Here is a 14,327-nt window from a genome sequence, read left to right as displayed (position 1 = left end):
CCTAGTTTTAAATTCAAAGGGGTAGGAACAGTGGTGTTGCCTAAAGTGATTTTAGCTTTGAAAGCTAGCAAATTGCTCAACCAGGGTACCTGAAGTATTTTGGCTAGTGTGGTGGATACTAGGGAAGATGAGATTTCTTTAACTTCAGAACCTGTGGTAAGAGAATACTCAAATGTGTTTCCAGAAGAGCTTCCAGGACTTCCACCTCATAGGGAGGTCGATTTTGCCATTGAGCTGGAGCCAGACACTACTCCCATTTTGAGAGCTCCTTATAGGATGGCTTCTGCTGGATTGAAAGAACTGAAGGTACAGTTACAGGAGTTGCTTGACAAAGGTTTTATTCGACCTAGTGTGTCACCTTGGGGTGCACCACTACTGTTTGTGAAGAAGAAGAATTGGTCGATGTGTCTTTGCATTGACTATAGAGAGCTGAATAATGTAACGATCTAGAACAGATATTCTTTGTCCAGAATCGATGATTTGTTTGATCAGTTATAGGGACCCACGGTATTCTTTAAAGATTGACTTGCGCTTAGGTTATCACCAGTTGAGGATTAGAGACAGTGATATCCCTAAGACCGCGTTTTGTTCGAGGTATGGACATTGTGAATTCATTGTAATATATAAATTTATTATTATTATTCAATGACATACCATAATATATACGAATAACGAGACATTTAATAAAAAATTTATGTCAAGTATGACAAGAAGATGAACTGAATAATTAAAAAATTAAACAAAATAGAAGGAACATGACCAAAATATATGATACGGAATAGAAGAATAACAAATTTTTAAGAAAAAAAATATATGTTACGAAACAAAAGAAGAAAGACTATAAGAAACGGAAAATAAAAGAAGAAAAAAAGAACTAATTACATATTATGTAGCAAATCGAAACAAAAAAGAAAACAATTTTTTGAAAACAAATCAAAGAAACCGAATTGATAATTGTAAGAAAAAAGATTTTAGTCTCGACATAAAATTGAAAATAATTATTTTGTAGTATAATTAAAAATATTATTACCAAATAAGATAATAATTTATACCATATTTAATTGATTGGAAATGTAATAAATATTTCATTAATAAATACAAATATTCATGTATTAATAATTAAAGAAGTTATCATTTATTTAATAAATTGAATATAATATAAATAAGGAATTATTTAAATTTAATTTCGAAAATTATATATAATTAATAATTACGAATGATGCTATAATTGTCCTAAAATTATAGGAAAACATAATCAAGAAAATAAATCATAATTTACGATATTTGTAAAATTTCCTAGTAGACTTACATCTTTTGTCTAAATCTTTCTCTTTAGTATTCGAGTTAAATTAGGCCTATTTTTGAAATTAATGGAATTAATTAAATTTTAACTCAAATAAATAATATTTAATTTGATCAAAAGTAATTAATATATTTAGTAACTATGAGAAAAACATGTGGCATCGTTGTACGACAAAATTAGGAAGATGAAGTCGAAGAATGGAGATAAGTTCCCCATCTTCGGCTTCAGCTACATCTTCGTTCTCTGACTAAGAATTTCTGTTCGGCTCTCTGTTCCTCTTTCACCTTCGTTCTCCCGGTTAAGGGTATGTAGTTTTTCTATATTTCTTGATTCTCAACAAGTCAAAATATGGTATGTCTCATGTGGATTTTCATCTCCTTTAAAATTAGGTTTCCATAATCTGATTTCAGAATGTGTTGATTGTTCACTAAGTACTCAAGTTTTTTTGGTTAATTTTGTGTTTTGTGTTTAGAAGTCCTTTTTCCTTCAGTTTTGAGTTAATATGTCAGCCACCTTATATTATGCAAGTGTTTGTTTATTACTAGGAAGAATAAGTGATATTACAATCTCATTGACACAACACTCTGGGAGGGATAGTTTGGGAGCCTCTCACCAAACTTTAAAGCTTGTGAGATTTTAGAATTTTGTTATTTCAATAGATTTATATATTTGTTTCTTTACATTTATCTCACCAACAGATACTGTGTTTTAGATAACTAGTAACCATAAAAGAGGGTGTGGAAGAAAGGTTCATAGGTGATTTATGTTTTCTATAAATTAGATACCACATTGAATTTGAACTAGGTATCACTTGGTCGTTTGTTAGCAAGATTCCACAACGTGCACTTCATATAGAAATCCCTTCTCTCCTGCTATTTTCTTCTAGGGAACTTTAGTATATGTTCCTTTTCCTAGCCACGAGTGCCATTATCTTATGTTGTTTATTTCTTTTTAGTTTATCTAACAATTTGAAAGCAACATTTTGTTTATATTCATCTTGACTGTCCTGATTTCAAAAGAATTCCATTAATTTTCCAAACTCATCAACTCTCTTTATGTAACCAATTATAAAACTCAAGTACCAAAAGCTTCGCATCTTCTTCAAACAACTGGAGGTTGTCTATGTTTCATCTACCTCCATTCGTGAGGAAGATGAGAAGCTTCTAGGAACCGTGTTCATAATTATTTCCATCAAAAGGATCAAGTTGTTTGGAGAGATCAGACAATACTTCTATAATGAGTGAAATTTTTCTTCTTCTGTATTTGCTTGCAGATTGTTTGAAAAACTAAAAGTAAATAAAAAGTTGTGCCCATAATTATTTTCATCAAGGGTGTAGAAAACTTCCCATCATCATCATTTATTTTTATATATCATTGTATTTTTTTATATTATACTTCAAATCGATAACCATTACTACAATAACTTCTCTTAGAATTTACATATGTGGATAAAGCATGGATGCAAAAGAGTAGGTTATCCAAAGATTATGAATTGTGTTTAGAAAGCTTCTTGAATTTTGGATTTTCTAACTCAAATGATGGCTCTATTCGTTGTCCTTGTTTGAAATGTGGGAATTGTGAAAAACAAAGCCGCACTACTATTAGAGATCACTTCGCTTATATGTCAATGGAATTGATGAAAGTTATAAAATTTGGTTTTGTCACGGCGAACAACACCTAACTCATCCTCATATGGAAAATCTTCTAAGTTTGATACCCACAAGTATGAAGATAATGATGTTGGAAGTATAAATGAAATGATTGAAGTTGCTCATGTGAAGTATTCAAAAGATCCAAATGAATTTGAGAAATTGCTTAATGATGCTGAAAAATCATTATTTGAAGAATGCAAAAAATTCACTAAGTTGTCCACATTAGTCAAGTTGTATAATTTGAAAGTTAGGTATGGATGAAGTGATATTAGCTTTTCAGAACTATTGAAAACTTTAAAGGAAATTTTGCCTCCTACCAATGTGATCCCAACATCAATGTATGAAGCGAAGAAAACTTTAGGTGCACTAGGAATGAATTATGAAAAGATTCACGCATGTCCTAATGATTGTTGTTTGTATAGAAAAGAATATGCTGATGCAATTGAATGTCTTGAATGTGGTGAATCAAGGTGGAAGCATGCTAATAATGCAAACAAAGGGAAAAAATAGATTTCTAAAAAAATTGTATGGTACTTTCGACCGATTCCATGTTTCAAAAGATTGTTTCGAAGTATTGACAATGCAAAAAAATTGATTTGGCATGCAAATGAGCGATTAGTTGATGGAAAATTACGACATCCTGCAAACTCTCCAGCCTAGAAGTTAGTAGATTTTAAGTGACCAAACTTTGGTTCTGAACCTAGGAATATCTGTTTAGCATTGTCAGCTGATGGAATCAATCTACACAGAGACATGAGTTCTAAATTTAGTTGTTGGCCCATATTGATAGTTATTTACAATCTTCCATCATGGTTGTGCATGAAAAGAAAGTTCATGATGTTATCAATGTTGATATCGAGTCCAAGACAACCAGGAGATGACATTGGCATGTTCTTAGCACCACTAATTAAAGATTTAAAACTGTTATGGGAAAGTGGTGTTGAATGTTATGATCCTAATCAAGATGAAGTATTCAATTTAAGAGCGGTTTTATTATGGATAATAAATGATTTTCCTGCATATGGAAATCTTAGTGGATGTAGTGTAAAAGGGTATACGACATGTCCAATTTGAGGAGATAATACGTCCTCTATTATATTAAAATATGGGAAGAAAATGACATACCTTGGACATCGAAGATTTCTAGCACGCAACCATCCATACCGTCGTCAAAAGAAGCCATTTAGTGGTGAAAATGAGATTCAAACTATTTCAGAACCTTTGTCTGGAGAGACCATATATTTGAGAATAAAATACCTTAAATTTCCAAGAGAAAAGAAGAAGACAAAAAAACAGTCAATGAAAGAAAGTGAAAGGAGTTGTTGGAACACACTGTCTTCGTTTTTTGAGCTACCATATTGGAAAGATCTTCATGTTAGACATTGTCTAGATGTGATGCACATTGAAAAAAATGTTTGTATGAATATATTGGGCACACTTCTTGATATTCCTTGATAAAGAAAGGATGGTTTGAATATTAGACAGGATTTAGTTCATTTGAAAATTCGACCAGAGCTTGCATCTGTCAACGGTGAAAAAAAAATATTTATTCCTCATGCGTGTTATACTCTTACAAGGGAAGAAAAATGTTGTGTTCTGAAGACATTGTCAGAAGTAAAGGTACCTTAAGGTTATTCTTCCAATATTGTTAAAAACCTTATGTCGATGATCGATTTAAAACTTAATGGTTTAAAATCTCATGACTGTCACGTGTTTTTACAATAATTGTTTTCTATTGCGATAAGATCTATGCTTCCAAAACATGTTTGGTATGCCATCACTCGGTTGTGTATATTTTTTAATCTAGTATGTAGTATGTAATAAAATCGTCGATGTGCAACAACTGAAAAAGTTGGATGAAGATATTGTGGTGACAATGTGTCTTCTAGAGAAATATTTTCCTCCTTCATTTTTCACCATTATGATACATCTCAGTTTGCACATTGTTAGAGAAGTCAAGCTTTGTAGGCCTGTATATCTAAGATGGATGTATCCCTTCAAAAGATACATGAAAGTTCTAAAAAATTATGTGAGAAATAGACATCGTCCAGAGGGTTGTATTGCAGAAAGTTATATAGTATAAGAAGCTGTTGACTTTTATTCAGACTTCTTATCTAGGATTGATCGTATTGGGCTAGGCATTAACACATTAGATGCATCTTTAGACAATTCAAGCTTTGGTAGACCATTGTCTTCAAGAGTTTCCTTCAGACCTAAACAAGATCTTCTATACCAAGATCATCGGTATGTATTGGCAAATACAATTGATGTGCAACAATAAATAGAGTAAGTTAAAGTTTCAATTATCTTGTCCTCTATTTTTTATTCAATTTTATGACATAAACTTAACTTTATGTTACAATGGTTCAATGTTGAAGTAAGCATGTGGGGGTATTGCAATTGAAATACCCAACTAAGGTTCATCATCAAAAATGGATTCAAGAAGAACATAATTGAACTTTCATATCTTGGTTAAGAGAAGAGGTGAAATTTTAAACTTATTTATATTTTTTTTATGTGAACATTGTAATTACGTTTAGGTACTTATCATGGTAGGTTGCATCTAAGATTGGAATGAGAAATGTTGAAGTTTCAGATAACTTGAGGTGGATTGCTCATGACCCTAATCCTTTTGTCATTAAGTATAACAATTATGCCATTAATAGATGTCGCTATCACACGAAGTCTCATGACCAGAATCGAAATCTACAAAATAGTGGAGTTAGTTTAGTGGCAAAAACAATGCAAGTGTCCAATTCAAAAGATAAAAACCCCATCATTGGAGATATGTCCTTTTATGGAGTGATTCAAGACATATGGGAACTTAATTATAATACGTTGAATGTTGCAGTTTTCAGATGCGATTGGGTTTAGAACAATAGTGGTATGAAGATAGATGATCTTGGTTTTCTATTAGTTGATTTCAAAAGAATAGGTCACAAATCTGATTCATTTATAATGGCAACCCAAGCAAGGCAAATTTTTTACGTTTAAGATCCAAGTGATGCTAGATGCTCAATTGTGCTTACTCCACCACAGAGAGATTTGTGAAGATCAATCAAATGACGATGAACTTGGAGATATCATGTTACATAGTCAAGGAGTGCCAAGTGATATGCCAAATATCGATGATATTATTGATTTAGATGAGAATATCTCAACATATGTACGATCAAATTGTGAAGGCACATGGGTTCCTATATAACACAACGTAGTTGGCTTTCTACTTTTTATATATGTACTTATATGCTATGTTTTATTTTGAATATGCCTAAACCCTAAACCGTAATATAATCTACACTAACAAAAAAAATTTAATGATGCTTTGACAGGATATTCTCCTTACACATGGAGCAAAATATAGTAAGTGATGATAAAGACAAGCACGCTGGTAGATTAGTGGTTGGAGGAGTTGATGACAAAATTGTAGAGAAGCCCAAAACACAAAGGAAGAGGAGACCTACTTAATGTTTGATGTGACTCAGATTAGAAGTGAAGGTGAGAGGAAAGTAGTGGAATATAATCAAGATGGTGTACCCATTGGAGAAAATGGGGTGAAGCTAAACTCTTTTATCGGATCGTGTGTACATTACCACATCCCCATTCACTATCCATCATGGATCGATGTGTCTATTGAATTGAAGGACAAGATCTATACCATAGTTGAGGTAAAATTGATTATAGTTTTTGTACAAATTTATTTCAATTGACAATGTGACACTAAACGATATTCAATCTCAGGCTGCATTTATAATTGATAGTAGATCTAGAAAGAGCGTTCTTAAGACTGCAGGGACAACATTCCGTCAATACAAGCATTGGTTGACGAAGAAGCATATCTTGCCGTTTAGAAATGTACCTGAACTTTTGAGACGACCCCCAAATATGTATTCTTACATTAACCAAGGACACTGGGAATAATTTGTTAGATCCAGATTTTGTCAATATTTTGAGGTATCAATGCATTTATTTAGATATTTAGATTGTAAATATTTGTTCACAAACTTTATAAAAACCCAATACAATGTTATATTAGTCTTAAAAGCTTCTTAAGCAATCTAATGCATTGTATATATTGAAATGCAGAAAAATAACCCTTTAGAAGAAGGTGATCTTGATCAAGCAAGCATGTGCAAAAAGGCTCGTGTAGATAAGAAGGAAGAATGAAGACGTTCGAGAATTTGTGAATCATATAGTAAGACATATTACAATTTTTCATTATGTAATGTTTTTAAGTTTTATTAAAGCTTTTACTGCTTTTTTACATTTGTAGGATGACATCTCAAGGATTTATGTAGACAAAGAGCCATCTCCAAATGATTTGGCACAAGCTTTGGGTACAAACGAGCACAGTGGACGTGTACGTGGAGTTGGTGGGTTTGTCACCCGAACTGCATACTTCCATACATCAAAACACTCAAAGAAACAAAGTGAGAACATTGAGAAACTTAGGGAAGAGAATGAAAAACTTTGTTTGGGAGTTCAAGAATTAGAGAGTATTCACCTAACAACACAATCTACACCAACGTATGCACATGCTTCTTGCTCTAGACCAAGATTAGAGTATGATATTCAGCCTAAAGAAAAACTGCAAGAGGAGAAAATGAATATCACAACAAAGGATGCTATGGAGGTAATTGTTGTTCCCTCTTGTGAGTCTAATGTCAAATGAATTTGTGAGTCTAATAAAAATGAATTTCTTAGGTTCCTAATGAAAAAGAAGATACTTTGTGAGTCTAATGTTAATCTGTCACTACCTTTGAAGAGACTACTAAGATTTGCTGAAAAAGTGATGGACAAAGATTCAAGCATTCGTTACCAACTACCAATCTCATTGTTTGGTATCGGTAGGAAGACTTTTGTTCTTCGCGAAGATATTATTGATTTATGTAACATGCGAGAAGTGAATACTTTCACATTGGTGGCATACATGACGTAAGTACTCATTCTTCAACTCTAGACTTTTTATATAAGTGTTCCTCTATTGACTTTTCCATCTTTCTTAGGTATTTGCATTCACAAGATGTTTCAAATTACATCTTTGTGTTCCCATCCCTTATATCGGTTGGTCACGACACACAAGAAGTTAGAGCTCGCAATTTATCTAGTAGATTAATGGCTTCAAAACCAAATCAACTTGTTCTAGCTCCTTTTAATCCCGGGTAAGTAATAAAATATACTTTAGATTGAATATTAGGATATTTTAAATTGAATTTTACTTTGAATGAATCTTAGGATAGAAGAGAAGAAGATGAAATTTTTTTGCAAAGAAAATGTGTGTAAAGTAGTGAAGATGGTGATGGATGAAGAGAATGAAAGTGGAAAAAAGATCAGAACAAATATAGCAAACAACTCTTATATGAATTTTACTTTGTATTGAATATGTGGATTTAATCTTAGGATACTTTGAATTGAATTTTACTTTGAATGAATCTTAGGATAGAAGAGAAGAAGATGAAATTATTTTGCAAAGAAAGTGTGTGTAAAGTAGTGAAGACAGTGGCTGTTAAGGCAATGTGGAAGGGGGGTTAACTTTTATTGTTGTAGTCTACTTTCATAACATCACAGAGATAGGAAGAAACTGGTCTGAACATTTTACAACTCGCAAATGGATCTCAAGAATGGGTTCTGGATCTTTGACTCCAGATGGTATCATTTTAGGTTCTAGGTTAGGTTCAGGAACTTTGACTCCTGATGGTATGGGAATGGGTTCTAGATTGGGATCCGGATCTGTACCCCAAATGGTATGAGGCAAGATTCAAGATTGGGTTCTGGTATGATCAATGCTACCAAAATCAGCGAGCTGTAACAACTGGACCTTCTTTCCATTGTTGCAACCTGGCGTCAGCTGACTTTGACAAAAGATATCAACACTAAACAGAACAAAAGAAAGAAAAAAAAAAGAAACAACAGCCAGCCCTTTGGAGGTGATGCAATGATTTGGAGGAAAAAGAATGTTTTTTCAAAGTTTGTTTTGTGAAAAACAGTATTCCCAAATAGACATCAGAAAAGAAAGTAGTTATTAGGGATAACATGTATGGGTACTGAAGGAGCATTCTTTGTCATAACTCAAGAAGTAGATCATTCATAATCATATAGGATCTTTGGAAGTGCTTGATTCTTTCTTGTCTTTGTATAATAATAAAAAATTTCATTCTTCCCCAACAATCAAAACTTCCTTTCTTAAAAACTCAGTCTTGAATTTAGTTTATTCGTGTCAATTTTGCATTCACTGCTTATATCTTAATTTTCAGGTCATATGTCTAAAAATGAGAACTTATGTTTTTTTATTAATAAGTATAGGACCTTATTTTGGGCCGTAAAAACAGAAGACGAAAAGACTTCCTTCTTAAGTTGCAAGGACATCTTGTAAGAAAGAAGAAGTTTCCCTTGGTGTTAGGTTAGAATGGAGAGAAACCCAAAGTAGTTTAGTTTAGTTTCACATGTCCAATGACACAGTAATATTGGCTTATCTCCCTAAATATACAACTTCATTTTAATAACTTTCAAGTCTATACAGTACAAGGCTCTTCTTTTCGACTTTGTCTACATCTAAACAAAAACTACAAAAGACTTCCTTCTCAAGGAAGGGAATTAATTTTGGTTTGAAAAATGTTCAAATACTTTTTGCTTCAATTCTGGTTGTTTTCTAACTTTGAAAATGTCCATATTTTAAACTTTTGTTCATTCTTGTCCCTCTTATTTCAATCCTTATATTTTTACGAATGAGCGTTTCAATCTTTTGATTAAGAAATTGATTGGAGTGCTGAGTTGAGTTTTGTGTGATCAATCAAAGTTGAGTTACGCTCTACTTATTTTCATTCTTCTGTTTGTTTTTTCTCCATCTTCGTTCTTCATTTTATGATTGAATAAGTTCAAGTTCTGATCTTGTATTACTTTGAATTGTTGTAGTGGTCATTGGACACTTCTAACTATTAACACATACGATGAGATAGTTTATTATATTGACTCACTTCGAACATCAAGAGTAGATATTAGATATGTAACTGACACGTAAGTAAGCTTTTTTAATATATGATGTTTACTGTCTTAAAGTTCACTTCATGGCTAAAGTGTAGTTGTTTCTTGCAAATAGGGCTATTACTATCTTTCGCTCTCAGAAAAATATCCAATCAAATAGAAAATGACCAATATGGAAAACAGTGAAGGTAAAGTGTAAACATATTTATTCGTTAATGAAAAGTATACGGTATATGAGCTATTTGCACTATTAAATATATATTATTTTTTGTAATTTATGTATTTACAGTGTCCTTTGCAAGTTGGAGTACTTGAATGTGGGTACTATGTGATGAGATACATGAGAGATATAATCAATAATGAGAGCATAGTAGTCACAAATTCGGTATGTTGTGTTTATAAAATGATGATTATTAGAATTATTTTCTACAATTCAAGTAATCAAAGTATTAACTTTAATATTTTCGGTTTCATATCAGATTGATACAAGGAGTTAATATAGTCAATTCGAGTTGGATGAAGTGCACATGGAGCTTGCTGATTTTTTGGGTGGCCACATTTGATTTTATGGTGAATTAAATATATTTTAGGTTAGATAGACAAGTTTTGTTGATGCTGGATATATATAGGTGTGATATTTTGTTGATATACTTGGATATATCTTGGTGAATTAGTTTAATTGATATTTTGTTGATACACCTATAGTTAGGCTGCTATTGTTAGAAAAGTTAGGCTAACTACATGTATATATATATGGTTCCATTGATATTATATATGTTAAAATATTATTAAAAGTTCTTTGATGGAAAAAGTTAGTTCATTCAATTGTTCAACTAGTGTGTACTTTAGCACATTTGTACATGTACTCTCTTGCATTACTTATATACATTTGGCTTCAAAACAGGTGCACGAAACATTATGAAGATATTTTAAAATATATAATTTTTTTTAAAAAAACTTGACTTGCAAAACATGTCAAGGGTACATACATTTTTGATATGCAAAAAATGTCCCAAGAAATCACTTATACTTGACGTTTATAAACTGTCAAGTATAACTCTACTTGACGCTTAAAATCTGTCAAACAAATCACTCTTATTCTTGACACTGGATTACTTGACGATCAAAAAGTGTCCAGTAATCTCATTTACTTGACACCTTTTACCTGTCAAGTAAACTGCCCTTACTTGACGCTTAAAAACAGTCAAGTATACCTTCCTTATTCTTGACAATAGGTTACTTGACACTTTCAAAAGTGTCAAGTCAACCTTTACTTGATAGTTTTTAAGCGTCAACTAAGGCCAATTTTGTAGTAGTGATTCATGGATCAAGTTCGAGTATATAGCATAAATGGTCTATAATATAATAAGGATGGGCATCTTATTCTCGGAAGACTATGGATGTGACCCACTTTATAGTTAGTACAAATGACGTGATCCTGAATCATTCATATAGAAACATAAAAGCGGGGGCATCCTATGTAAAGAGTGTACATGTATAAGATGGAACAATGAAATAGTCACTTTTGTGTTATAACACCGTTCGACTGTATAAAAGTGATTATTTCGATTATTGACAACTTATGTAACTTAATTTTAATCATGAGCTAACTATGAACTCCTAATCATATAGAATTATCCTTACATCTGCATAGGTGATGACAACTCATTACCATTGGTCCAATAAGCCTCCTATTTTAGGTGTAAAATCGGGTAGATAGCTGGAGACATAGAGCGTAAGACAAAATTCACTCATGCTCATTATAGGGTTAGTAGATAGGTTATTCCCTTGGTTTTTTGGCCCTTAATCTCAAATTAATTAATTTTAATTAATTAATTAATTGATGTTTTGATGATAACAAATCTGAAATTTTAATGACAATTTTATTATTTTGAATAGTCCATAACATAGAGCTTGGAACAATAAATCTGACACCTCCTGAATCACCCAAATCGGAGTTCAAAAGAAGAGAATATTGCTAAAAGAAGCTTAACGAAAAAAATACATGAGATGGTGAAGTGGCGACCAAATATTCATTTTAAACCATTTAGAAAAATCCACTTGGAGCATTAGAGAAGTAACACATGGGCTTTTGTTTTATTAGATTTTAAAAAGAAAATGAATTTTAAAAAAATAATATTATTATTTATGTGGGTGTCTAACTGCTAGTGTTTGAAAAAAATGGTGAAGTTATTTTACTGGGCATTGAACAAATTATTTTAAAGAGAACATATTATTATATTGTTATTTGTGTTACGTCTAATGGATGGATTTATTGAGTTTAAATCTCAACCATTCAATTTTCTTTTACTTACCTATTTTGGATTTAACTTTCCCCTTGTTAATTTTAAATACTTTACTTTTTCCAACTTTTTTAAGAACATTATTCAACTTTACAATTCTCAAAAAGTGCAGAAGCCAACAAACTTGAGAGAATTCTTATTGTATTGTGAGGATTAAATATTGCGAGCTTTAAATTGTATACTCACTTTTTTAGAAAGTTTTCTTTTGTTTAATTGAAACTTTAACATATTGTAACGGTTGGATCCTAACTTGTGAAAAGAATTGAGTTTGCTCTTGAAACCGAAAAAGGAGCAAGTAGCAATTCAACTATAATCCGTGAAAAGAGTCAAAAGGAGATTTTCAATCAAAAATCCCAAGAGGTGGTTGAAACAGTGAATGTAGGTCAAGTTTGACCGAACCACTATAAAATTGCGATGTCTTCTTCTCTAACTCATTTCTAACTATTTTTGCATTTAATTTTACTTACATACTCTTGTTGGTTGGTTTGATTGGTTTGATTGCATGCTCTATTTCATATCTTTTAATCAATCTTATTATTTAACATAGTTTAGAAAGTTTATTTATTTAATTTAAAAATTATCTAAGTTTAATTTAGGCTTATTTGTTAAAAAATTTAATTAAACCCTATTCACCCCCCTCTAGGGTTTCCATACCGGTCCAACATTAAGGATCGAATCCAGGTCTTGAAAAAGGGGCTTCACCCTCTCATTGGCCTGAGAGAGATTCAGTTTTTAGGTTGGACCTTAAATCAATTGTTCAATAGTAGATCAGCGAGACTTAAGAGCAAGATGTAATCTCGAGGGTAAAATGGTAATCTTGACCCAACCGAGATTACGAACTGCAACTATAGAACTTTAGTGAAATAACTTGTTAATTAACTAATGCAACTATAGAACTTTAGTGAAATAACTTGTTAATTAACTAATGTTGATTAGTTCAGTCTAAAAGAGATTAACAGTTAATCTCAAGTCGTTGAAGCTTATTATCTATAGATTCATTAGATTCCCTTTTTGCTCATAAGAAATTAACTTAAAATAGTATGTTAGATTAGTTTGAATAGTCCGAATTAGGTAAGAGTGAGAGAAACAGACAAATATATATATGTGATATAGCAACAAATTATTAGTTTAGATATAGAGCTTATATCTAAATATAAAAATATGAATGCGAATTCATATTCGACAGCTCGAAATTGATGAAAATGATCAAAGTTTCAAACTATGTTAACTTTTGACTTTGAAAAGTCAAACTTTAACCAACTATATACTCAAATGTGATTTAAATTTTAGAAAAATGAATGTAGATTCATGCTCGGGATATCAAAATTATTCAAGACAAATAAAATGGTAAAAAATAAAAATGTTGACTTTTGATAAAATGTCAAAGTTTGACTTTGACTTGAATAATTAAATGACCATTTTTCCTTTTAGAGTTGAAATAACCTCACTAACTTATAGTGGGATATGTGGTTGCATAAGATGTTGACACCAAGTCCACTAAAGTTCGTTAATGGTTAGTAGATTGTGAAGTATTGGGCTTTGATGAATCAATTACATGCAAACTTACATGCATCTGTTTATAAAAAGAGGGCATTTTAAAAGACAACTTTTGGCAACTTTGTTTTTCTTAAAAAAATATTCATCAATATTCATCAATATTATCCCAAAATTTTCACATTCCTTCAATTTTCATCCATACCATTTTCTCAAATCCTTAACTTATTGGGTCCCACTACTCAGTTCTTAGTCCAAAGAATAGTGGGTCTGGTTCAAGATCGTGGGAGAATTACAAGTGAACGAGATCTACGAAGGTAAAATCTCGTTAAACCCTAATTCATGTAGTTTAGGGTTATGCATGTTAACTAGGAGCAATTAGGGTAAAATCTTGAACCTTAATTCTATTGCGCATGTCTAAAGTTCATCACGTGGTATCAGAACATGCTTATTTTACTCAATTGCATATAGTGGGTGTTGATTTATTTAGATACATTTGTGAAACTAAAATGGATAGTTTATGGTTTTGGCTAATTAAATTAAGCTTGCAGTTTGATTTAATTATTGTAATTAGCTTAGGTTTAGTGCTCGTAC

The 14,327-nt window shown here is 31.7% G+C and overlaps 1 protein-coding gene across 1 annotated transcript; it reads left to right on the top strand.

Annotated features, from left to right (window-relative positions):
* The first annotated feature begins 6,422 nt into the window (after nucleotides 1-6,422).
* Nucleotides 6,423-10,769, top strand: LOC105435665. The gene is made up of 10 exons (XM_031885859.1): nucleotides 6,423-6,623; nucleotides 6,697-6,810; nucleotides 7,042-7,101; nucleotides 7,229-7,588; nucleotides 7,721-7,890; nucleotides 7,962-8,117; nucleotides 9,868-9,969; nucleotides 10,052-10,124; nucleotides 10,226-10,321; nucleotides 10,416-10,769. Exons 1-8 carry the CDS (start codon nucleotides 6,423-6,425, stop codon nucleotides 10,101-10,103), a joined length of 1,215 nt encoding a protein of 404 aa, XP_031741719.1. The 3' UTR covers nucleotides 10,104-10,124; nucleotides 10,226-10,321; nucleotides 10,416-10,769.
* Nucleotides 10,770-14,327: the final 3,558 nt, after the last annotated feature.

This window comes from Cucumis sativus, chromosome 5, assembly GCF_000004075.3.
Source record: "Cucumis sativus cultivar 9930 chromosome 5, Cucumber_9930_V3, whole genome shotgun sequence".
Classification (NCBI taxonomy): domain Eukaryota; kingdom Viridiplantae; phylum Streptophyta; class Magnoliopsida; order Cucurbitales; family Cucurbitaceae; genus Cucumis; species Cucumis sativus.
This window is presented reverse-complemented; position numbering and strand designations above follow the sequence as displayed.

Bases quoted from the DNA above. Each gene is read 5' to 3' on its own strand.
- LOC105435665 (XM_031885859.1), top strand. From the start codon at position 6,423: ATGTTTGATGTGACTCAGATTAGAAGTGAAGGTGAGAGGAAAGTAGTG. The intron at 7,102-7,228 runs GTAGATAAGAAG...TTACATTTGTAG, and splicing joins GCATGTGCAAAAAGGCTCGT to GATGACATCTCAAGGATTTA. The intron at 7,891-7,961 runs GTAAGTACTCAT...CATCTTTCTTAG, and splicing joins ACATTGGTGGCATACATGAC to GTATTTGCATTCACAAGATG.